General features: G+C 41.4%; 1 protein-coding gene across 6 annotated transcripts in view; it reads left to right on the forward strand.

Annotated features, from left to right (window-relative positions):
* Window positions 1–25,688, forward strand: part of LOC136840297 (prion-like-(Q/N-rich) domain-bearing protein 25) — a 560,985-nt gene that overhangs the window by 212,519 nt on the left and 322,778 nt on the right. For all 6 annotated transcript variants that reach the window (XM_067106987.1, XM_067106985.1, XM_067106990.1 and 3 more), the window contains exon 4: window positions 5,831–5,983. In XM_067106987.1, the coding sequence (XP_066963088.1) occupies window positions 5,831–5,983 (153 nt within the window). The remainder of the gene's footprint in view (window positions 1–5,830; window positions 5,984–25,688) is intronic.

Consider the following 25,688-nt stretch of genomic DNA (forward strand, 5'->3'; position numbering starts at 1 on the left):
TTAGAACATATTTGCCACAATAGTGCATTTACACTTTGTAGATGGTACAGGTAAAATTAGATCAATTTAAACTATCTACTGTACAGGTAAAGACGTACAAAGAAATAATAAGTTGTAAAAATGTGTGAGCGCTAACTGTGAACGAGAGAGAGAGAGAGAGAGAGAGAGAGAGAGAGAGAGAGAGAGAGAGAGAGAGAGAGAGAGAGAGAGAGAGGTTGTCCTTAGGTAAGTGAGTGAAATTATTTATCAGTTATTATGGAGACTGAGATTGTCCTTACTTGAAATATCAAGTTAAATTATTTATGAATTAACAGAGACAGAGAGAATAACATAGAGAGAGAGAGAGAGAGAGAGAGAGAGAGAGAGAGAGAGAGAGAGAGAGAGAGAGAGAGAGAGAAGTTATTCTTATGTTAGACATCAAAAAATGGAAATTCAGTATTAAACTAACTTTTAAATGAAATTAAAGTTACTGGAATTTAATTTAAAAGTTAGCTTAATACATTACCAATAAAAAAAGAAATAAATGGTTAACCTAAGACTCTCTCCCCCATTCCACCGATCTATTTTTAGAAGTCTTCCCAACCTTGTTTTTAAAAACTTCTTTATTCTCTCTCTTTCTCTTTGTTCTGAAATGCTCCATGTGTGTGTGTTTTAGAATGGCGTACAGTATGTAGACGGTAAAGGCAAAATTAGGTCAATTTAAAATGATTTACTGTACAGTTAAAGAACTACTAACGAGAGAGAGAGAGAGAGAGAGTGAGTTTGACTGATCATGCCTCCCCTTCTTGTCATGTTAAATGGCATGTCTGACAGGTTTTGCCTTTGAGCTTCTTACAAAGATGAGGAAAGGAATTTGTTTGTTTTAAAATAATATGAATTTGTAATTACAGTTTTATTATTAATATTATTATTATTATTATTATTTAATCTTGTTATTAATATTTGAAAAAATTAGTACTTATTATTAGGTAAAAAATTTATTTGTCATACAAAACAAATAAACATACCTGTACCATAAAGATTCTCTCATCTTAGTAAAGAGAGAGAGAGAGAGAGAGAGAGAGAGAGAGAGAGAGAAATTATTACTTTTAATATTTAATAATGTTATTTAATTTACACATAACGAAAACTTATAAATTACATAAAAAATCAAACATTTACTTTTATAGGGTTTCTCAGTATTCGAAATGTTTCACGTGCCTGTGAAAAACTAAATTGTATGACAATTAGTTAGGTTCCAATGAAAATTGCATTATGTCTGTGAATCTACGCAACTCAAATCACAAGTAAGTTCAGGGTATTACTGTATATATACATATATATACATATATATACATATATGTATATACATATATACATATATATATATATATATATATATATATATATATATATATATATATATATATATATATATATATACACATGTATATGTATATACATATATATATATACACACACACACACACACATATATATATATATATATATATATATATATATATATATATATATATATATATATATATATACATATATATATATATATGTAACAAGAAGGTGACCTTTGAAAAGTCAGATGATGATCTGCAGGAACTTTGGCTGAGAGCCGATGGCGCTGGTGACGAGGAATGTCTAACGTATCGTTTTAAGCATAGAAACAATGTGTGTTCATTTGTTCATTGAACCGAGTATACCAGAAATGTATGTGTCGTGCATTATGTGTGATTTCCAGACATATAACGAGAGGAACAATGAGTCTCTCGGGGAGAAACTGCCGTGAACTATAATTGCGAAGATGTGTTGTTAACTTGATGTGTAGTGATCAAAGAGCACACCAGTGTAGAGATTCATTATTGAAGGACATAAGGGGTGAGTGCCATAACTCATGAACACCTATTGTTCCAGACTTTATATGGTGCTGCAGTGAACCTGATCGATGTCTACATAGTGAAATTGCCCATTTTTCAGTTTGAACATTATGTACATTCACAATTGCAAGTTCAAATATAATGATATGTTTCTTCCTACAGGAATTTCGAACATTGTCCTGGAGGGCAAATGAAATGGAAGTGGTGTATTTGACTCGTTACATTACGATATGACATTTATTGTGGTCGGTATGACCTCATTACTTTGTTTGTTGATCAGGATATTAATCACTAGAACTTTTGGGCATAAAATAATGACTATGCTGTTTTGCGAATCAGTAGGGTCTCTAGTTGTGTCTTCTATTAATAGAGGGTGCGAACCACTCCATTTCGTAACCGTAGTCTTTGCTGAGCTACTTTCGTTAAATTACTCTCTTTCTTCTGCCCTGGCTTTCTTATTGGCAGCTACCTACTGTTGGACCCATTGGGATATCTGTTCTCCTTTTAACCCCATACTTTTCCCTACCTCTGTGAAGGTTTTGTACTCCTTGGCAGACATGTTGCTGATGCTTAAAGTGGGGTTTGATCTTCCCCAAAACTACTTAAAATTTTAGGAGAGCCACACAAGTAATTGCATGGAAAAATGAAATGGCACTCTGAACTGGTCAGAGCGTATGCAAAATAAAGAAGTTGGCCAGTCTAGGCTACACATGTAAAATGGAAAGCACCTCTGAGGCAACTCTCAAAGGCAGTGTACCTTGATAGGCTACGTGGGAATGGAAGTGTCCCTTTGATAAGGGTAGCGCTGGCACTGTTGTTCAAAGTGGTCCTGAAGGACTAAGTATGTGGCACTGCACGGGATTGGCACGCGGGTGTAGATGGCACCAAAGGTGCGGATTGGTTATGGATTCTGAAGAACGGAGATATAACACTACAGGATTAGCATGCGGGTGTGGGCAAGTTCCCAGGAACTAAATATTGTATGTGGCACTGTGCGGAATTTGGTTCATAGGTGTAGAATGGAACGCAGTGCAAGGTGTGTATGGGAACACAAAGTGAGTTGAGGCACCAAATGTGGAGCTTGTTCATGAACAGTAGCTATTACAAAGAACAGTATCTGTTACGAAGAACAGTATGGCTTACCTTGCCCACGGGCACAGCAGCAACATGTGGAGCAGAGGTGTAGTTCAATAAAAACAGGAAAAATAAAATAATCAAATGATCATTCAGTGCAACAATAGGCACAAGAGTGTGCTGGGTTAGCAACACAACTAAAGTGGGCGCCTAGTTGCAAGTTGTTTTTTAGGTAAAGTAAGTACAAATAGTACAGCACACTACGGCTTTATCACATAGGTGCAAGTGCTGTGTAAGGACACAGTAATTGAGTAGCACATAAGTGCAATTTGTTTAAGAAGTACAAGGCAGTTAATGATTTTGCAGATTGCAAGATTGTAGTGTTTATATAAGACATAGGATCCCCCAAAAATGGTTGCCTTTACTTTAAATGGGTTTGTTAGCAACAGGGGTAGGCCAAGCAATTAGTCTGAAAATATGAAGTTCTATATAGGACTGATTATTGTGGTATGAAATTAGTATAACGACTATTTCCCTCTGATTAGCTAAATAATCTAGCTTGGTTGAAAGCAAGAGCTAACACCTTAGGTAAAATTTATGAACACAGAAACCTACTCTCTCTCTCTCTCTCTCTCTCTCTCTCTCTCTCTCTCTCTCTCTCTCTCTCTCTCTCTCTCTCTCTCTCTCTCTCTCTCTCACGAAGTCTAACGATTCTGTTATAAGATGACAGTAAATGTTCCCTAGCCAATTGTATATGCCAATCCCACTAAAACTGAAAGCAAAATATAAATAGCATTCATAAATTTATGTTACCTAACTCCTAGCACTGAGGAGATTTGCCTTCTAGGCTGAACCTCCGCAAAAACTAGTTTTTCTGATGTGAGTGTGCGTTTTATGAATAAACGCTTGTCCAGCCTAGATTGCTGTTCAGCTGTTAAAGCCAAAGCAAGAGCTAGATTTTTGTGGCCGAATCCTAGGCAATTTCAGCGAGGGAAATTTTGGACTGTTGCCGAGCCACATTTTACGTGATGCTACATTGTTAGACTGTTAGTGCATGCTACAACTTTAGATAGGGCGCATGCTAACTTTGCAAGCGTGCGCCCTGTCTAAAGTTGTAGCATGATCGAACAGCCTAACAATGGAGCATGGCATAAAACATGGCTCGGCGAAAGTCTGAAATTTCCCTCTCTGAAATTGTGTAGGATTCGGGCACAAAAATCTAGCTCTAGTTTGGTTTTAATGGCTGAATGCAGTAATCAAGGCTAGACTAAATCAGCTTGCCCTTTGTTTACGTGAACATATGCTTGGCTAAAATGGACTAACTTTCTTAAATTTCGCAGTGAAACTGATTTTACTTTACACATCAAAATATAACATGCCTTAATCACAAAAATAACACTTTAACCAATGTAAATATGTGCAAGATCTTTAAAATTCCTATCGCTACGATGCGCTGCAATTTGCTAACCTGCCTGAGAAAAATCAATACATTGGTATGTTGTCTGCTAGTTAGCTAGAACCATGCAGATTTTAAGGGTGATATTGCTCATGACATCGAATTCTCAGCTCGTTTTTTACGCTTTTAATTTATGTACATGTTTCTACAAGGGGAATTTCTACGTTAATTTAGTTACTTTATCTTTAGTGAGGTCACCAATGTTACCTTCTGCTATAATGAAATTACTTTGAGAGGTTCGTTTTTCCAACACCAAAGGATTGGGGGAATTTTACTCTACATTTAATTCCAAACATAGCCACACTTTGGCTATTAAAGGAAAATCTTGGTAAAGATCGCCAGTGTTACTGGGCCAGCCATGCCTGTGCAGTGGAATGCTAGAAAATGGCTGCCAGTAATACAGAACATAACGGAAACCTTGTATCAAAAATCGCAGAATACTGTTGCCATGAGAGTGGTGGTCATGCTGAAATATTGCCAGGGAAGGTACAATAATCACACAGCCAGACCCAACATAATTAGGTAAGTCACCTTAGAACCACAGCGAATAATATACATATAGGTTTGTGTGTTGTTTCCCGTTCTTCATTGCCAAATCCTCATGGGTATAGGGAATGAAGAAAACTGTTGATAACCTGTGACTTTACCTTGGTTCAAAAATTCCTGAAACATGATTGCCATGAGAGTGTTGGTCATGCTGAGATATTGCTTGGGAAGGTGCAATAATTCCACAGCCAGACCCGGCATAATTATGGTAGGTAAGTCACCATAGAACCACAAAGGACAATACATGTGTAGGTTCGTGTGTAGTTGCCTGTTTATTGCCAAACCCTAATGGGTATCCAGAATAAAGAAAATAATTGATAACCTGTGACTGTACTTTGGACCAAAAATTTATCTGGGTTGGAATTTATTTGGAGCTAAGCCATTTCACCATCTGTTGGTTTCTTTTGTAAGTTCCTTTAAGGACAAACAGTGGTTACGCTATCGGAAACCAGGTTTTGATGGAAAAACCTATTTTTGGTAGCTGCTGTGAGTCCTCAAACCTACTCACTTTCCCTGATGAAAAGGCTTGGAACTGGGATGATCATTTGTCTTGCACAGACCTGGCATGTAATAAGGATAGCCAATATACACTCTGTCTCTGTAGACTTGAGATAGACCTCTCTTGTCCTGAGTCCTTTATATTCTGTCACTGTCCCAACAGTCACTACTGTATTCTGAATGAGACCAACTAGAAGAGAGTTCTTTGAGATTGGTTGGTCTGGCTTAGGGTCTTTGGGGACTATTAGAGTGTAACTCCTTTGAGGAGTAACAGTGGCTACCAAAATATGTTTTTCCTACATCAAAACCTGTTACTTCTGTATACTCCTTGTAGCACATTCCTTATCATTTGTAATACCAAATTTAATGTTTTTTTTTTTTACAGAGAAGAAGAAGTGTGATTACACAGTAAAACCTCGAAAACTCTGTTCCCATGGATCTTGTATTTTGGAAAAAGGGCAATTCTATGGGTTATGTTCATGTGACGAATCTTCATTGCTTACTGTGAACTACATTAGTAACAAAACTTGCTGGCCATGTGAGTAAACCACATTTGTTTTATTTAGTTTGAGAGAGTGAACTATTATATTACTGTACTGTACATGATTCTGAGATATGCCATAGTTTCAGCACAAAATAGTAACATTTGGAAGGATGGTTTGAAGCACTAAAAGATTATCAGTACTTTTTGTGCATTTACTATTGGTTTTTAAAGCCCATAATCTCCTTCAGGTCTTTGTCATCATCTTGTAACAAAGTACCAGGTCACAGATTCTTCGACGACTGAGTAAAATAAGCCTTTTTGCATTTTTTATGCCAGAGTAGCCGTGCATATCTGGCATCTTTTATACAGCATTCAGTTTCCCCTGGAAGTGAGGAACAAAAAAGGGTTGAAGGGTTGAATAACTTAAATGCAAAAGATGCTGTGGTGGCTTTTTTTTTAAAGCGTTTGAATCACTCCATCCATGGATGGCCAGTGCTTAACAAATAATGCTGCTGATTGGGGTCACTTGATAGAGGATGAAATTGACTGGTTTTACTTTGTACAGTTTTCAAAACATTTTAATTAATGTGAGATTCACATTCATGAAGCAACTCTTCTCACCAGTGAAAGTATTGGAAAGATAATTCAAGATTTGTTCCTACACAAATACAAACCATTGTTCTTTACATAGGATTTAGCTTGCGAACATGAGCTGGAACACGCGTTTAACTTTCAGACAAGGTCGTTAACTACTGATGGTAGGGGAGGAAGCCCTGCCCACTCGTTGGTCTGCACTCCACTCTGTTTACGAATGCTGTCATGCGAAGACGTCTTCGCTTCTTTGCCTGATGGCTGTTTACTTTCTGTTTTATGTTTTCTGCTTGAAATATTTGTGTGTGATTGTTGTGGGTTTTTATATATGCAAACCCCTCAATCACTTTGGCTTTTTTGTTAAGGCGCTGTCCAGGGAAGGACAGGCCTTGTAATCGGTTTCTCTCCACTATTGGGGATGATCCTCTCTTATTAGGTGTGTCATACAGTAACCATGAGTGTAACCAAACAGCCTAACCAGACTCCCATTTCAGGTGTTGTGGAGGCCAAGGCACTTAGGGTTATGGCCTCTCAGGGGACCCAAGTGTCTCTGAACTTTATGATCACTTGGAGGCTATGAGAGGCCTTCTGGTTTCTGCTTCCAACATGACTGTGATGACTTTACCAGCCACGGTATCTACCACTTGTAGGACTGCCCCTACTTCCGTGGTAACCACTCATTCAGCATCGGTGGATGTCTCCCCTGGTGCTGCCATCTACATCACATTTGAGTGAGGCCCTCCTCCACACACTGTTGTCGAAGGTCACTCTTGGCAAGAAGTAGTACAAGGAGAAGAGAAGGATGTCGTTATCTTTTTCTTTGTCTTTGTCATCAAATGCTGTCACCCCCTCCCCTTCTTCCAAAGCTGGCAAGCAGCAGAAGATTAAGGTTGCCTTACTCTCCCACAGGAAGTCTTTTGCAGAGAGACCTGACGGGTCTCTTGCTAGTGTGAGTGCTGCTGCGCCCGTTGCCTAGCGGATGGGTGCAATTGCTACCTGGGATTCTCTGAACCCCCAGTGCACTGGTACTGGCCCCATAGCCAGCCTACATTGCTTCTGTTGCCAAGTGCACGGGTGCAGCCGCTACCCTGGTGGCCTGTCTGCTGAGGCCACCAGTACCAGCCCTGGTAGCCCATCTACCTGGACCAGCAAGGTCCCTGGTCTATGGACCCGATCCCAGCTGCTGGCACAGTGTAGTGAGAAAAGGTGAGCAGAGAGTGTACAGGCAAGGCAACAGGAGGTACCCCACTCATTCTTTTTCTCCTGTAGAAGCCTTGGCTTATTAGAAAGCTGGAGCATGCTCATGGGTCAGCCCCCACCCACGTTCATGTGAGTGGGACCGCTCTCCCCAACCCATGCGGACATTGTCACCGCGGGCTGATGACTGCTCATGGCCTTGTTCACCTGCTGGGACTTCGGTCTTTGACAGGCTGGGCAAGGGTGCTTGCGATCTCTCACCTGTCACCACCACCTCCTTGGAGTTTTCTGGGCTAGACAGGTGGGCTTGGGACCAGGACTGTTTTCGCTCCCATCCTGGCCCATACATGGAGGCCTATGTTCCTGGTTTGGTCCTTGGATTGGACAGGATGAACACCTGAATGGTTGAGAGATTGCCTGGGGGCTCTGGTGAGTGTCCTTCTCCTGTGGAGTGAGCAACTTAGGAGGACTGGGTCCTGGAGGGACCTAAGGGTCCTGTGCCCCAGGACATGGACAACCCTGAGTTGCAGAGGTTTTTTGTGGAGTTCATTAGAATGATATGTCATTTTAATGATCTCAAGGAAGAGACCTTGGCTTTTCCTGCACCATGCTTCCACCATTGAGTCTTCTGGAAACCCCAAAGGGAACCCAGAGGTTTGATCAACCTGTTGTGGTCTAGGTTTGCTGATGAGGTTTTGGTCTTCAATGTGGGATCACCTTGATGTGGTGAGGGATCTCTTGAACCCCTGGAATTTGTTCCCCGGGTTCGAGTCCAATAGTCCAATACATTATGTCAATACTTATTAATTATGGTTCATTTTTGTGGAATTTTTCACTTTTGGTAAAATTTATTGGACATGATAAATAGGAAAAGATTTCATAGCTGGGACTGAGTTTATATCTGAAGCTAATATAAGAAACTCTGGCAGGATCATCAACTACCTGATAATGTTTGGATCTGAGAGATATCAGATTGATAGCTCAATGGTGGAACTGTTCTACAGGGCTGGGCCATGGATTCCAGGGGTGGTCTGGCTTTGGGGATAGGACTCTCTGCATTCTGTCTGGTTTGCCCATGATGTGATTAGGTTGGGGATGATTATATTCTTGTAATACTCTTAGTCCTAACAAGATGGTTTGGCTTGCAATTTGGCTACCCTAATTGTGTTGTGCCATCCCCTGTGAGGTAGGGTAGATAGCGGACATTTGAGAGCCGGCTCCTACTGGTGCCTTTGATGGAAGAATAAATTTCTTGGAAGGCTAATGATATCTTTTCTTAAAATTTTCAGGTTTCCTTAGTTTTTTTATAATCATTTGATACTGTTTCGGCACAGACGACGACCTCTGCACCCTACTGTGACAACCTGAGTTTGGAAATGGCTATGAAATCATCTAGTGTAATTACACTTGAACCCTATGCCCCAGCATAGAGCAAAGGGAAATTGACCAGAAATATATGTGAAATAGTACCAGTATTTGACCTGTAACCTGTAAGAATCTAATTGTGATATTTTTAATGTGTACAGAGACATTGTGAAATGTGGATTAGAGCCTAAGATATCACCTGAAGGTCAAGGAAAATTGACAGTGGAATTAACAAAAGAAAGTTAAACAAATTAAAATTATTATTGCATCTTGGAGGAGTTAAAGTAGACTGCTCAGTACATGCTTTTTGTAAACACACCAAGGGAATGATATTTGCACCCCAACTGATGATGTACTCAGAAGAGAAACTTGTAGAAGAATTAAAAGATCAGAGTGTGATTAGAGTTGATAGAATGAAGAAGATCAATGGAGCCTTATTTCCACTTCCCATTTTAATTTATAAAATATCCAGGTAAACTCAAACCATTTTAGGTTTAGGTTAATTTTGACACCGTGTAAGCTGTATTACTTAAACTGTTAGTTCTTTTTGCAATGGCTATGCAAAATTTTAATTCTAAATTGTCATGCGTATAGACTAATCTGTGAACTAATTTGTTTAACTAACCCAAGCTACTGCTTTATATGGCTTAGGTTAATCCTTGTAATATAATCTACGTTGATCTAAGCATAGAAGATTTCATAGAGGATTCTTGCTTAACCTGTTCTAAGCTGATTCTTTTTCTAGGTTTATTTAAAAACCTAAGGATGTAAGCTATAAAAAAATTAATCCTCTTGTAATCTGGCTTTTTGTTTTATGTAGCCGAGACTACCCTTTTTTCTGATACTCAGCCATGCTGTTTCTAAATTAACAGTAGGATATTCCCTTAAAAAGAGATTTCTACTTAATATGGTTACGCTATTTTGCTGTTCTAGGTTTATATCACCTGTGAGGGCACAGGCTTCATAAGACCTTACCAGTATTATTGGTCCTAGAATACTGTTTATATGTGCTCCTAGGCTTATTTGTTTTTTCTTGCCCTAGTATAGGGTATTACCTAATCCAGATTTGTATAGATCACACTTAAATGTATAGGCTATATAAAACCAGCAACTTACTAATATGTAAACTTATAGTTAAGCTACTATTTTTGTCTAACCCAGGTTGTTGTTTGTATCCAATCCTAGGTTATTTGGTCTACTGTACAGTCATACCTCGAACTTACATGAGGTTAGGTTCCAGGACCCCTCACGCAAGACGAATTTTCGTGTAAGTTTGGCAGGTTCTCTAAAAATGCTAATAAATGCGTATTTCTAAAGTTTAAACACTAAATAAATATGACCCTAGTCATGCTCCCAAATTATTAAGCTGACTTTTCAATGAAATTAAATTTACTGTAAGTTCATTTAAAAGTTAGACCGATCTCTTCTTTATTCTACATCTCTTTCTCTTTGTTCTGAAATGGTTTTTCATGAACAAGCAGTGTTTTTTATTTGGACTAATACAACTCATAGTTATTATGTCTCTATGTTTTAGAACGTATTTGCCACACTAGCGCATTTACACTTCGTAGATGGTACAGGTAGAATTAGATCAATTTAAACTATCTGCTGTACAGGTAAAGACGTACAGAGAAGCAATAAGTTGTAAAAATGTGTGAGCGTTAACTATGAGAGAGAGAGAGAGAGAGAGAGAGAGAGAGAGAGAGAGAGAGAGAGAGAGAGAGAGAGAGAGAGAGAGAGAAGGATTGTCCTTACTTAAGACTGTGAAATTATTTATCAGTTGTTACGGACACAGAGAATAATGAGAGAGAGAGAGAGAGAGAGAGAGAGAGAGAGAGAGAGAGAGAGAGAGAGAGAGAGAGAGAGAGAGAGATTGTCCTTACTTGAAATATCAAGTTAAGTTATTTATGAATTATTATGGAGAGAGAGAGAGAGAGAGAGAGAGAGAGAGAGAGAGAGAGAGAGAGAGAGAGAGAGAGAGAGAGAGAAAGAGAAAGAGAAAGTTATTCTTAAGTTACATATCAAAAGATGGAAATTCAGTATGAAATTAACTTTTAAATGAAAGTAAAGTTACTGTAACTTCATTTAATAGTTAGCCTAATACATTACCCTTAAAAAGAGAGAGAGAGAGAGAGAGAGAGAGAGAGAGAGAGAGAGAGAGAGAGAGAGAGAGAGAGAGAGAGAGAGAGAGAGAGAGATAAGGGTTGCCCTTACTTAAGAAAGTGAAATTATTTATCATTATGGACACTGAGAGAGAGAGAGAGAGAGAGAGAGAGAGAGAGAGAGAGAGAGAGAGAGAGAGAGAGAGAGAGAGAGAGAGAGAGAGAGAGAGAGAGATAAGGGTTGTCCTTACTTAAGACAGTGAAATTATTTGTCAATTATTACGGATACTGAACTGGGAGAATAACGAGAGAGAGAGAGAGAGATTGTCCTGACTTGAAATACCAAGTTAAATTATTTATGAATTATTATGGAGACAAAATAACAAGAGAGAGAGAGAGAGAGAGAGAGAGAGAGAGAGAGAGAGAGAGAGAGAGAGAGAGAGAGAGAGAGAGAGAGAGAGAGAGAGAGAGTTATTCTTACATTAGATATCAAAAGATGGAAATTCAGTATGAAACTAACTTTTAAATGAAAGTAAAGTTACTGTAATTTCATTTAATAGTTAGCTTAATACATTACCCTTAAAAAAAGAAATAAATGGTTGATGTAAGAATATAGGAGAGTGTGAAGATTAGTATACTACAGTGGACCCCCCGTATTCGCAGGGGATGCGTCCCACACCCACACCCCCCCCCGCGAATAGGTCAAATCCGCGAATGCTTACAACGCCCCTCAAAAAACGCTTATACCTGTCTACCATGAAGGGTCAAACACCAAAGTATGCCTATAAATACCAGCCTATATCAAATATACATTAAACTATTACCTTATTACTGTATTAATATTTGAAATGATACTATTAATATAATTTCCAAGCCATCTTAAACATTTTATCATTACATTTATACGTACGTACTGTATGGCTTACAACTGTAGGTGAAAATAATCTAGTCCCCCCTACATATTCAGCCACACATTTTCTTTCATACAGTTATAAGCCGTTCCATTTTCTTTTCAGGGGAACCATTGGTATTTATGTATACAGTATGAAATTCACAAAAAGAGAGACAAAAATTTAAAAAACGTATGCACATTTTAAAAAATTTAATACTATGTATATTTGTACCTGTCTACCATGAAAGGTCAACACCAAGGACTGTATGCCTAAAAATACCAGCCTACATCAAATATACATTAAACTGTACCTTATTACTGTATTAATCTTTGAAATGATACTAATTAAGGGATTTTGACAAAGGAAAAATCTATTTCTGAGGGAGGCCCCGTGTCACCTGGTGAAATTCCATACTAACACGAATTTCTAGGTATAAATATTGCTAAGTATATCAGAGAAAAAAGCTTTCAGGAATGCTGGAGTTACTACCCCCAGATCGATCGTCGTCTATATGGAAGACGTCGGTATTACCAAGGGTGAGTGAATGAATCACAACCACAGAGCTACACTCGATAGACATTCCCATGTCAAAACCCCCTGGAAAGAGCGGAGAGCCGTACCAGCTCCACACTCACCCGCCCGCCAAGCGGCGACTCCAGCGCCACCTACACTCATTCCAGACTAGCACCACCCCAGGCTTGGCATGTGCAAGTAGGGGGAAAGCAGCTTCTGGGAGGTCACCGGGTGACACGGGCCTCCCTCAGAAATAGATTTTCCTTTGTCAAAATCCCTTTCCTGAGCTCGGCCCCGTGTCACCCGGTGAAATAGTGACAGAGAATCATGCCAAGACTGCAAAGCTACAAAGAAAACAAAAGGTGATTTGAACAAAACACACGCTATGAAAAATAGATTTAATTATGATATCTCATCAAGGAAAAAGGGATTTTGACAAAGGAAAAATCTATTTCTGAGGAAGGTCCCGTGTCACCCGGTGAATTTCACCGGGTGACACAGGACCTTCCTCAGAAATAGATTTTTCCTTTGTCAAAATCCCTTTTCTGAGTCCAGTCCCGTGTCAGCCGGTGAAATTCCATTATAGCACGAATTTCTAGGTATAATATGCTAGATATACCAGAGAAAAAGAGCTTTCAGGAAAGCTGGGGTTACTACCCCAGATCGAGCGTCTTCTCCAGGGAAGACGTCGGTATAACGAAGGGGTGAGTGAAAATCACTACCACGGAGACTTACTCGAAAGATCTCTCCCTATCAAAACCCCCAGAACAGAGCGGTGAACTGTTACAGAAAAATAGATTTAATAACAGGTAAGTATGGGTGGAACAAAACACACCCAACAATATAAAGACACAATGAAGAATATGTAAACTTAAGTCTAAGAGTAATGCACAATGACAGACATACAATATAATTACGGGTGGAATAAAACACACCCACAATATAATGGTACAAACTGGTAAATACAAACTAAAATCTAAGAACAATGAGAGATATACAAAATCAGGAATTGAGGTACATGAAGCAAAATAAAAACCGCTCCAGTACCTCTATGTTAATCTAAATTCACAGCATATCAAAATCCAATCACCAAGACAAACAATAACCAGGGCAATACTAGCATCAATTATGAGGAGCAAGGCAGTGAGGCATGATTGATCCAGAAAGGCAGGCAGAGAAATAAATGAGGCAGGCGGGCGGGGGGGAAGGAAAAGGATTAAGGATAATTAAGGTGGGGGAATGACACTCCCCACAGCCACTGTAGAAAATTTCAGGGCTTCGAGTGATTTTAAATAGTGGCGTTTAAACACTAGAGGTGATTTCCATCCTGTATCCTTGGTAAGTTCAGCAAAATCCATATTATGAAAATAATTAGTAGAGGTAGCTACCGCATGGATATCATGAACCTTAGGGACTGAATCCGGGTTGGCTTGTTTAATAAAATACAGAATTTGGTGTCTTATAGCGTTCAACGAAAGAGTTCCACCCTTTTCCCTGATAAAAAGAGGACCCAACTTACACTGTGGAGTTCTTTGTAGATAAGACTTTAAGGTATATACTGGACATAAGGACTGGTCCTGAGGAAGAGGCACCACCTTCCAGGGGGACCACCTGTCCTGAGGGTCTTCATTTTTAGCTAGGAACCTATGATCAGGGGAAAGGAGGACCTCTCCGGACGGGAGGAAGTTCACAAAATTATCACCTCTAGTGAGAGCCGATAGCTCTGAGATTCTAGCACCTGAAGCCAAGCTAATCAGAAATAAAGTCTTCCTTAACAGATCCTGATAAGAGCATTGAAAGTTGTCCATCTCTGAGAAACCACGTAACAGAATGTGGGCGTGATACGGGTCTCAGACGAGCGCATGCTCTGGGGATAGATGAAAAATAGGAATCTGTAAGGTCGATTTTAAAGCCGTATAGAAATACTTTCTTCAGGGCTGACTTGACTGTGGTAATAGTGGCCGAGCAAGGCCTTTCTCAAACAGTGATCTAAAGAAAGAAACTCCTAAATTAGTCGTCATGATTTTGGCTTCAGATGCTTTCAGGAAGGAGGCTAATTTTTTGACTGCTGAGTCATACTGTCTAAGAGTAGAATCTCTTTTATCTGATTCTAAAAACAGAGTGTTGACAGGGTCAATGTTTGCTCCTTTTGGGCTGCGAATTTTATAAAGTCCATAAAACTAGGGCATTCTGAATTCTTGAGGAAGCTGACACAGTCTTGGTTTGTACTGTCTGGGTCAGTATGGGCTTGGGAATCCGAAGACTCCGCAATCCCAGTTCCTGAAGAAGAGGGAACCAATTGCTCTTCGGCCAATAGGGGCTACTAGGGCTGGTTGACCTTTGAATGTCCTGAGTTTGTGTAATACTTTCAGCAGTAAATTTATTGGAGGGAACAGATAAATTTTCTCCCAATTGTTCCAATCTACTGTCATTGCGTCTGTGGCGTGCGCCTGAGGGTCCAGGTTGGGCCACGTAACCGGGAGCTTGAAGTTGCTCTCTGTCGCGAACAGATCCACTTGGAGACCCGGAACCCGGCGGCAAATCCATTTGAAAGATTCCCGTCCAGGGACCACTCCGTCTCAACGGAGTAGCTCTGGACAGGGAATCCGCCACCACGTTCCGCACCCCGCTAGGTGGGTGGCTGACAGGTGCCAGCCGTGCTTGTTCGCCAGGGAGAAGATAGCAACCATTACTTGGTTTACTCGACCTGATTTGGAGCCGCCCCTGTTGATGCAATGAACTACCACTGCGCTGTCCAATACCAGCCTGATATGAATCCGGTTGGGGGCGGATTTTCTTTAGAGTTAGAAAGACCGCCATAGCTTCCAGGGTGTTTATATGGAACTGCTGAAACATTGTGGACCACGTTCCTTGTACTTTCTGTTTTGGTGAATATCCCCAGCCGCTTTTAGGGAAGCGTCTGTGTGAACAACTAGTGCCGGAGGGGGAAATTGAAGCGGAACTGATTTGGACAGGCCTCTGACTGTGGTCCAAGGCCGCAGTCTTGTCTTTAAGATTCGAGGAATAGAGGAGACCTTGTCTCTGAGCTTGACATTGGCTGTCTCCGCCACACTCTGTTTATGTCTTTTTTAGTTTCGCTTTTTAAGAGCAGGTCCGTCACTGAGGCAAATTGAAGAGACCCAAGGACTCTTTCTTGGGATCGGCGGGATGCCGATTGATTTTTGAGAAATTTCCTGGTGAGAGATGCTATCTCTTTCCTCTTGGGAGGCGGGAGAGATAACGTGTGAGAGGACAGATCCCACTGGAGACCCAGCCACTGAAACCGGGACTCGGAGTCAGGCGGGACTTCTCTGTTCAGTTGAAAACCTAACGACTCCAGGAAGTTGATGACTATGGACGTAGCCTTCTGACACTCCGGAACTGTTGGTGCCCAAATTATCCAATCGTCTAAGAACGCGCTGCTAGGGATATCCCTCGGGACCGGAGTTGTTGCACTACCGTGTCCGCCAGCTTGGTGAATACCCTGGGCGCAATGTTTAGACCGAAGGGCATGACCCTGAAGGAGTAGGCTTGATTCCCCGAGTCTGAAACCGAGGAACTGAGAGAAGTTCCGCGCAATCAGGACGTGATAATAAGCGTCTGAAAGATCGATAGAGGTGGTGACGGCTCCACGCGAAGTAGAGTCCGCACCTGAGCTACCGTAAGCATGCGAAATTTGTCGCATTTTATGTAGAGATTTAGACGCGACAGATCCAGGATCACTCTTTGCTGAGTGAATAACCTGCCTTGAAACTTTAGGTGCCTTACTTTCTTTATTGCTTGTTTGTTGAGCAATTCTGTCACGTAATCCTGTAGGATTGATGAGGGTGGCTGGTAAAATCTGGTTAGAGGAGGAGGGTTCTTGATCCAGCTCCATCCTAGTCCTTTGGACACAATGCTGTGTGCCCAAGGGCTGAAGGTCCATTGGTCCCTGAACCAATACAGGCGACCACCTACCTGAGTTCTCTCAGTGGGAGGGAGCGGGTTTGTTCCCTCTACCACGTCCAGGCCTTCCTCTTGGGGTGGTGTTGGGTTTTTCCTCTATGAGGGGCTCTGCCTCTTCCCCCTTGCGATCCTATTAAGGCCGTGAAAGTATCCACGGCCCTCATAGGTGGGGTTGTATGCTGGCTGCAACATACGAGGGCGCAGCAAGGGAATGAGCTGGTTGGACCAGCACATACTGTTGGGGGTGAGCCTTTGAGGTGGAGGGCTGTGCCACTGCCGAGACCGGGGCGGCTTGAACTACCGCCTGATGGTGGGGCCTCTTATGCCTCCTGAAACGTTTGCCTCCTCTCCTGGGGGCCGCCAGATTCTGGGGTCTTGCGCTTGTAGGCAGAAATGCCCCAGCGAGAGCGCAGACTCTGGTTGGCCCTTGTTGCCTCGGCCATAACATTCGTAACCTCTTCTTCTGGGAAGAGGTTAGGCCCCAGATCGAGCTCTTAACGAGCTTGTTAGGCTCGTGGCGGATAGTGGCATCGGCAAAATGAACTTTCTGCATTCCAGTCTGGCCATGATGAACTCGAAAAGGTCAGACTGAAAGCCAGCTAGCAGGGACTTAGCCAAGACCTGAAAGAATGGCTCGTCCGCGCAGGAGACGGCAGTAGCTTCCGTAAGGCAGACGGAGTTCAAGGACCGGGCTAACTTAGTCCGGGCATCAAACTCTGCCTTTAACAAAGATTCTGGCAGCTTGGGGAGCTGCTCACTGAACTGTGAGGAAGCACAGAAGGGGTCCAGTTTTCCGACAGTGAAAGTGGACGGAGCGTCCACCCAGAACTCGTCACTTCCTGGGAATACCAGGGAAGTGGGGTCTGTTTCCCTCAGCTGCGGTAACGGATTACCTTCAAAGCACGCCGGGCCGTAGCCAGAGCGACTTTTGTTCAAGCAAGGGGTGGGCAGGTTGTCTCCCAGGGCGAACATTGTGAAGTTGCCCTGAAAGGAGTCAACTTCAGATTTTTCTGCCTGCCACTCCATCAGAGTGCGCAGGAGAGCCGACTGAGCTTGGTCCCTAGGGACGATGACAGTCTCCTAGGAACCTTATCCGACCAATCCATGCTTCCTCCGTTAATCTCACGAAGCCTGGGTAGGGGCAAGAGATCGGCGGGAAGAATTCCAATTCCTCCAACCGTCTCGTGCCAAGACCTTCAACCGTGAGTTTGCCATCATGTTGGATGGCACGGAGGGCGAAACGCCAAGGGTTACTGACATCGAATGGCGGGAGGTCCGCTGTGTCGGGGATGACATACTGGGGTTCGGCTGGGGGTGGGCGAGCCATTCCCGCCAGTATATTATCATGACTGGCCAACTTTTCGGAGATTTTGGTGAATCTCGTGTCCAAATCCTCCGTGAACTTTCTGAAAAGTTGGTTCGCAAAGGCCTCTGCGTCGAAGGCAGGCTGGCGAGGAGGGCTTGGTTTTGCAGCCCTCTTACTCGCGCCTTTGCCGGAGGAACCAGACTTGCTCCCGGAGGCTACAGGTGCTGAGACCTTAGCCTTCGACAGGGGGAAGGGCGATGCCTTCTTGGAGGACGAGGACTTATAGCCCTTCGCCTTCCATGAAGTCTTCAACTTCAACTTGGGGATAGCAGACGGAGCTCTATCACCCAAGGAGGAAGACTTCACAAACCTGCGAATGAAGAAATAGATGAAGCTGGGGGTCAAAAAAGGGGGCCTGCCCCAACAACCTCACCTACCTCGCTACTTACCACCTGGTCCTGTTCGGTGTTCATGGGTTCCAGGTCTAAGTCTAAGGCGACGTCCTCCAAACCCTCGGCGTGAGGATATCCACTTGGGGTGGCTGGGTCGCATCCCGGATTTGCTGGATGATGGGGTGGCAAGATCTTCTGGCACTCGCGGCCGCCACCTGTGCGCCGGGGTAGAGCAGGTCCCTCAACTTAGCATCGAGGACGTAGGGCTTCCCCGACGGAACATTCCTGCCAAACCCAGCCACCCAGGCCCAGAGGGATTCCAAGGCAGACTTCTTGGAAGACTCGTCCGCCTGTAAGAAAACCAACAATTAGCCAAGAACGAAAAACAGTCCGGGAACCTCGTAAACAATATACAATATGAGGAGCGTAAACGGAGGAAGACTGTCACTTACCGACTCATCCTGGACGGTTGCGCATAAGGCGAAGCAAACCTCACAACCATCAGGGTGCCAAACTACCAGGTCGTCGAGCCGGACCGCACAACCAGCGTGGGTCCGGCACACTACGTGACCGTAGGGTTGTTGGAGTGAAGCGGTACACCCCGGCTCCTCACAGCGAACAGTCTGTAAGTAGAAAAAGTACATGAACCCACCACCCTAAGCAATCTAAAGCCGGCAAGGCCGGGAAATTCGACTACAACCGGAATACTCCGGCGGAGAAGAACTCCCTTATCATAAACTAGGCCAATAAGCTCTAAATTACACAGAGTGGAAGGTAAAAGCTTCCAGACCCCGGAATACTCCGGGGAATGAAAGGAATGAGACACCAAGAACTCACCACAAGGGCTGCCAGTAAAAATAACGGCGGAGCCCCCGGGTGTAGAACCGGACTCACGTATATATATATATATAAATGAGGAGAGTACTCCGTTAGATAAACAGACTTATCTAAATATATAAATTCATAAACAATAACATTAAACAAGTGACGGTACAAGGGTAAATACTCCGGAGACCGGAGGGATCCGCTCCCCTTATATAATATAAATCCCTTCCTCACTTACTTCCCTGCCGGAGAAACAAGGTGGGCAAGATGCTCGTATGTTTATAACATAAGCCGGAGCAATTATATATTACCCTATCCACGTAACCCGACGGGGAGAAAAGAAGTGTGGGATAGAGTGTTGAACACGTTCGAGCTAACGAACCACCAACACTAACACAGCGATGCTAGGGACTGTATGGGAGGGAGCGAATCCTCTACCAAATGGAGGAGTCCCTGAACTCGGAGAAAACGCCATCTAGCGTCACCCGTGCGAGTAGAGCAAGGCTGGAGGGGTGGTGAGGGGGAGGGGTGGAGTAGGGGAGAGAGGTAGGCTACGAAGAAAGGGAACAGGAGACAGGGGAAAAACATATCACCCGCTCAACTGCACACATACACCACTCCAAGAATAATGAAACTTGGGAGGGTAGCCTACTACTAAGGGAAGCTACCCAGCCCGATGCCCGACTCCTTCCTAGGTGAAGCCTAATAGGGACCTAACCTAGTATAGGCTAGGAAAATGGAAGGAGTGCGGAGGGGAGGAGGAAGCAACAGGGAGAGAAATTTTGTGCCGAGAACCAACCGGGATCGAGAAGAGGGGGCAAGGAGGCGACTAGCGTGAGGAAACACATCCAAAGAACTCTATTCCCCCAAATGAAGGAAGAGAACTAAGGGGCTCACTCTGCCCACCAAAAAACGACCCCGGAGGAAACAGCAACCAAAACTCCCTCAACCTGATGATCTCCACACCCAGGGCAAGGGGATGGAAGCAAAACAAGCCTACTCCACTAAATAACCATCACACATAAAAATGGGAACAAAAATGTGCTCAATAGGGTGCGTAGCCTACCTCGGGGAAGCGGTTAGATCTGAGGCTGCCGCCACCACGAGGAGGTAAACAAAAAAATAAAATAAAATAAAAAGAGAGCACCATCTCCAAGAATAAAATAATTAGCCTAATAGAGACCAAAAATAATAAGGAACCCAACCTGGGGTACCTGGACGGGGCATCACCCTCACAAAGGCCGACAGGCCAATGATACGTAATTTCGGGAAAAAAGGGGGGAGCCACCGCAGGGAACCCACCAGGATGGGAACCAAGGGGCAAAAATATATCCATAATGACAAGGAGACAACCCCAACAGAAAAGAACTGATGGGGTCGCCTCGCGGTCGACATGGCTGGCGAAGGACGCCGTGGCGTCATAATAAGATCTCAATATTTATGAAAAGACGAGACCATAACAGCCAAAAAATAGAACAAAACCCCACAAGAAGATGGTACTTAACTTGGAGATGGTAAAGCTGCTCGATGACATGGCGAAGATGAAAATAATCCAAAAAAGGGGCACGAGCACACAAAGGAAAAGGTCGCAATCACGTGCTAGAAAATGGAATGGGGTAGGTGGCGCTGGTGTCGCCGTCCTGGCGGGTGTTGAGTGTAGGGGCTGTAACGGCTCACCGCTCTGTTCCGGGGGTTTTGATAAGGAGAGATCTTTCGAGTATGTTTCCGTGGTAGTGGTATTTCACTCACCCTTCCTTATACCGACGTCTTCCTAGAAGATGCTCGACTGGGGGGTAGTAACCCCAGCTTTCCTGAAAGCTCTTTTTCTCTGGTATATCTAGCATTATTATACCTAGAAATTCGTGCTGTAATGGAATTTCACTGGCTGACACGGGACTGAACTCAGAAAAATGTTTTTTTCAAAAATTCACCATAAATCGAAATATTGTGCTAGAGACTTCCTGTTTGTTGAAAAATGAAGCTAATTGATTTAATATTACTAGACTGTAAGTGTTTTAGCTTACAACTGCAGTTTTCGACCATTTCTGTCGAGTTAAAGTTGACCGAAGGTCGAATTTTTTCTATTTATCGTAATTTATATGAAAATATTTCAAAACTGATAAAAGCTACAACCATGAGTTATTTTCTGTTGTATTCTACATGAAATTGCGCACATTTTCATATATAAAAGTTTATGTAATGAATAATATAAAACGGTGCAAACATTACGACAACGTGACGAAAGAATTTCTGAGATGTTCGGCCGAGTTACCGCGCGGACGTAAGGAAAATGTTTTTTTAAAAAATTCACCATAAATCGAAATACTGTGCTAGAGACTTCCAATTTTTTGCAAAATAAAGGTAAATGATTGAATATTACTAGAATGTAAGAGTTTTAGCTTACAATTGCGTTTTTCGACCATTTCGGTCGAGTTAAAGTTGACCGAAGGTTGAAATTTTGGCAGTTATCGTGATTTATGTGAAAATATTTAAAAAGTGATAAAAGCTACAACCATGAATTATTTTTGTTGTATTCTACATGAAATTGCGCACATTTTCATATATAAAAGTTTATGTAACGACTAATGTAAAACGATGCAAACATTACGACAACATGACAAAAGAATTTCTGAGATGTTCGGCCGAGGTACCGCACGCAGACGTAAGGAAAAAATTGTTTTTTTCAGAAATTCACCATAAATAGAAATATTGTGCTAGAGACTTCCAGTTTGTTGCAAAATGAAGGTACATGATTGAATATTACTAGAATGTAAGAGATTTAGCTTATAATTGCGTTTTTTTACCATTTTGGTCGAGTTAAAGTTGACCGAAGGTTGAAATTTTGGCAGTTATCGTGATTTATATGAAAATATTTCAAAATTGATAAAAGCTACAACCATGAGTTATTTTCTGTTGTATTCTACATGAAATTGCGCACATTTCCATATATAAAACTTTATGTAACGACTAATATAAAACGGTGCAAACATTACGACAATGTGACGAAAGAATTTCTGGCGCGGACGTAAGGAAAAATTTTTTTTTCAAAAATTCATCATAAATCGAAATATTGTGCTAGAGACTTCCAGTTTGTTGCAAAATGAAGGTAAATGATTGAATATTACTAGAATGTAAGAGTTTTAGCTTAAAATTGCGTTTTTTGACCATTTCAGTCGAGTCAAAGTTGACCGAAGGTTGAAATTTTGGCAGTTATCGAGATTTATATGAAAATATTTCCAAACTGATAAAAGCTACAACCATGGGTTGTATTTTGTTGTATTTTACATGAAATTGCCTATATTTTCATGTATAAAACTTTACGTAATGGCTAATATAAAACAGTGCAAAAATTACAACAAAATGATGAAAGAATTTCTGAAATTTTCAGCCGAGTTACCGCGCGGACGTAGGGAAAAAGTTTTTTTAAAAAATTCACCATAAATTGAAATATTGTGCCAGAGACTTCCAATTTGTTGCAAAATGAAGGTAAATGATTGAATATTACTAGAATGTAAGATTTTTAGCTTACAATTGCGTTTTTCGACCATTTCGGTCGAGTCAAAGTTGACCGAAGGTTGAAATTTTTTGTAGTCGACGTACGGTACGTCCACTTGGCACCCAAAAGACAATTTTAGTCGACGTATGATACATCCAGTAGGCGTTTAAGGGTTAACATCAACAAATAAGACTTTTGTAAAGATTTGCTTGCACATTATTATTAATCAAATTTTTGAATGACTAATCCTATGTATATTGTGAACTAGTGAAACTTAATATAAAATCTACTGAGCTAGACTAACAGATTTCACGCCTGTTTTTGTAATACATAGAATATAATCGCGCGGGCGCGGACACACACACACACACACACACACACACACACACACACACACATATATATATATATATATATATATATATATATATATATATATATATATATATATATATATATATATATATATATATATATATATATATATATATGTATATATGTATATATGTATATATGTATATATGTATATATATATATATATATATATATATATATATATATATATATATATATATATATATATATATATATATATATATATAATATATACTGTATATATATATATTTATATATATATAATGCTGTTATCATGTGTAATTTCTCATTTCTTTCATTGCTACTTAGGCTTATCATTTTGATGCCTCTTATAAAGTTAACCAAATATATAATGCCTATTTTTGTATTTCTTATTATCTAAGTTTCTAAAGAATTAAAATTAGGAAGAAGTTCAACATTAATTTAGTTAATGCGAAACGCCAGCAGTGAAGAAGACTACCATGCTCATCAGTGAAGAATGTCTCCTCCTCATCGCAAAAGATGATTCTTACAGAAATCATCGGCCACTGGATTATAACGCAAACCCTAGCCTCTATTCTTTGTGTTTCACTGATATGAAGTGTTTCTTGACAGGAGTATGATGAAATAATATCTTGGTCTCATGTAGCCTGTTACAGATGGTTTGAGCAGCAACTTGAAGGGTAAGCTCATGTTCTCTCTTTATGGCAACACTGGCTTGTCAGGGGAGTTAGGTGGAGCTCCTTCAGTGATCATCCGATGATGATCCTTAACAGTAGTGTAACAATGGGGTCGTCCTCCACTTTTTACAATGAATTTATCATATTTCCTCGTTCTCTCTGTTGTTTTATTCCTCTATACATGGATGTTGTATTTACGCTAAGCTGCCGAGCAATATCTACAATAGAGACTTTAGTCTTGTGCAAGCTAATGATTGTGGGGCGGCTGAGTCTGTTGCCTATCTTATTGGTGCAAGTGACGAGACAGTTTAATTTAATTTTCCTGCCCGAATGTGGAGTCACACAATAACATATGACGTTACGAGATTTTTTTTTGTTTTTGACAACAATAATGGTTGAATTAATTCTTTCTTTATTTATATATAATTTAATTGATGATTATTCAATATTATTTCATTAATCAATAAGCTTTCATCTGGATTCGAAATATAGTTTCTTCTTTGACTCTTTTGCCCAATCATTTGAAGTGAAATTTTTCAAAATGTTTCGTCATTTTTTATAATATGAATTTTTCACTCACCATTCTTTTTTATATTGTTAACCGTATGATTAATAACCAAAGTCAAATAAGAAAATTACATTTCCTTGTAAATATCAAAAGAACAAATTACTGTTAGGTGAACGAAAACTTCTGGAACATGTTGCCAAACATTTTTGAGTGACTGTACATAAGTTTCCAAGGTATGCAATTTGCTAAGTATTGTGTGTTTTGCACATATATTGATATTGTTAATTTAAACTTATACATAAGATATTTATTGTGTAGTATTTAATCAGGTATTTTATAACATTTAAAGGTTTTAGAAGTTGCTGAATTGAATGATGTTCCCCTGTGCTTCACACCGAACAACTTTGTGTTTTAGCAAGGAAAGAATAAGGGTGTAAATGCCAGGAGCCACTTTCCTCCCCACTTGCTGCTGATGATGGGTAGGTGCCAGGTGCCTGTTGAACCATTGGGCAGCTTGGCAGCGACATGGAGCAGAGACCTGGGTAGTGGATGGCTATCAGGTAGGGTATCTCTGACCCTTTAAGTCTTTGCCACCCCTCACCCTTGATCCTGTTTGGTTCCAAATGTTCTTTCCTGGCTCACAGAGGGACCTCGCCCAATGGGAAGAGATGAATGCGATGATCTGGAAAGGCTGTGGAAATCTACTTCTCTTCGCACTGAACCAGATTGTTCGCCAGACCTGGACCTAGATGGAGCTGGTCTGTTCGGTTCTTGATTCCATCAGGGAAGGAGACTTCATGCTTTCGGTGGATTTGAGGGATGTGTATTTTTAATACCTATCCATCAGTCTTCCTGCTAGTACCTCCTCTTTACCCTTGGGAGGAACAGTGGTCTAGTTCAAGGCACTATGTTTCAGACTCTCAGCCGCTCCCCAAGTGTTCACTCAGGTGTTTATGTTGATCTTGGCTCAAGCTCATTTGCATGGGTACGTCGGTGGAAGTATTTGGGCAACTGGCTGGTCCTGTTTAAGGATAGAGATCAGCTTCTCGAGATTGTGTCATGACCCGGGTGTATTGATCAACTTCGAGAAGTCAGATCTCACACCCAAGCAGAGGGTAAAGTATCTGGGAATGCTGAGAGACACGGCAGCAGCAACAGTCTTCCCTTCAGATTCTCATGTTGGGAGGTTCAGGGAGCCAGTGCAGAAGTTCCTGTCTTGACAGAAATAACCTGCTCGTCAGTGGCATGTTGTTCTGGGTCACCTGTTGTCATTGGAGAAGATGGTCCCTTAGGGGTGGCTCCACCTCCTTTAGTGGAGGATGAAGTAGTATTGGTCTCTGGTGAGGACCTCCTTTCTAGCATATTCCTCTGTCAGAGGAAGTGAGGAGAGATCTAGCTTGGAATGTAGATGACAGGAGCCTCTTTTTAGGGGTGCCATTGGGCACTCCCAATCCTGAGGTGCTTCTGTTATCAGATGCATCAACTAAGGGATGGGGTGCACACCTTTAAGAATTGTTGGTTTCAGGTGTGTAGGACCAGAATGACAGACACCTACACATCAATGCCCTGGAACTCAAGGCAGCTTTTTTTAC

Source organism: Macrobrachium rosenbergii, chromosome 7, assembly GCF_040412425.1.
Source record: "Macrobrachium rosenbergii isolate ZJJX-2024 chromosome 7, ASM4041242v1, whole genome shotgun sequence".
NCBI classification, from domain to species: domain Eukaryota; kingdom Metazoa; phylum Arthropoda; class Malacostraca; order Decapoda; family Palaemonidae; genus Macrobrachium; species Macrobrachium rosenbergii.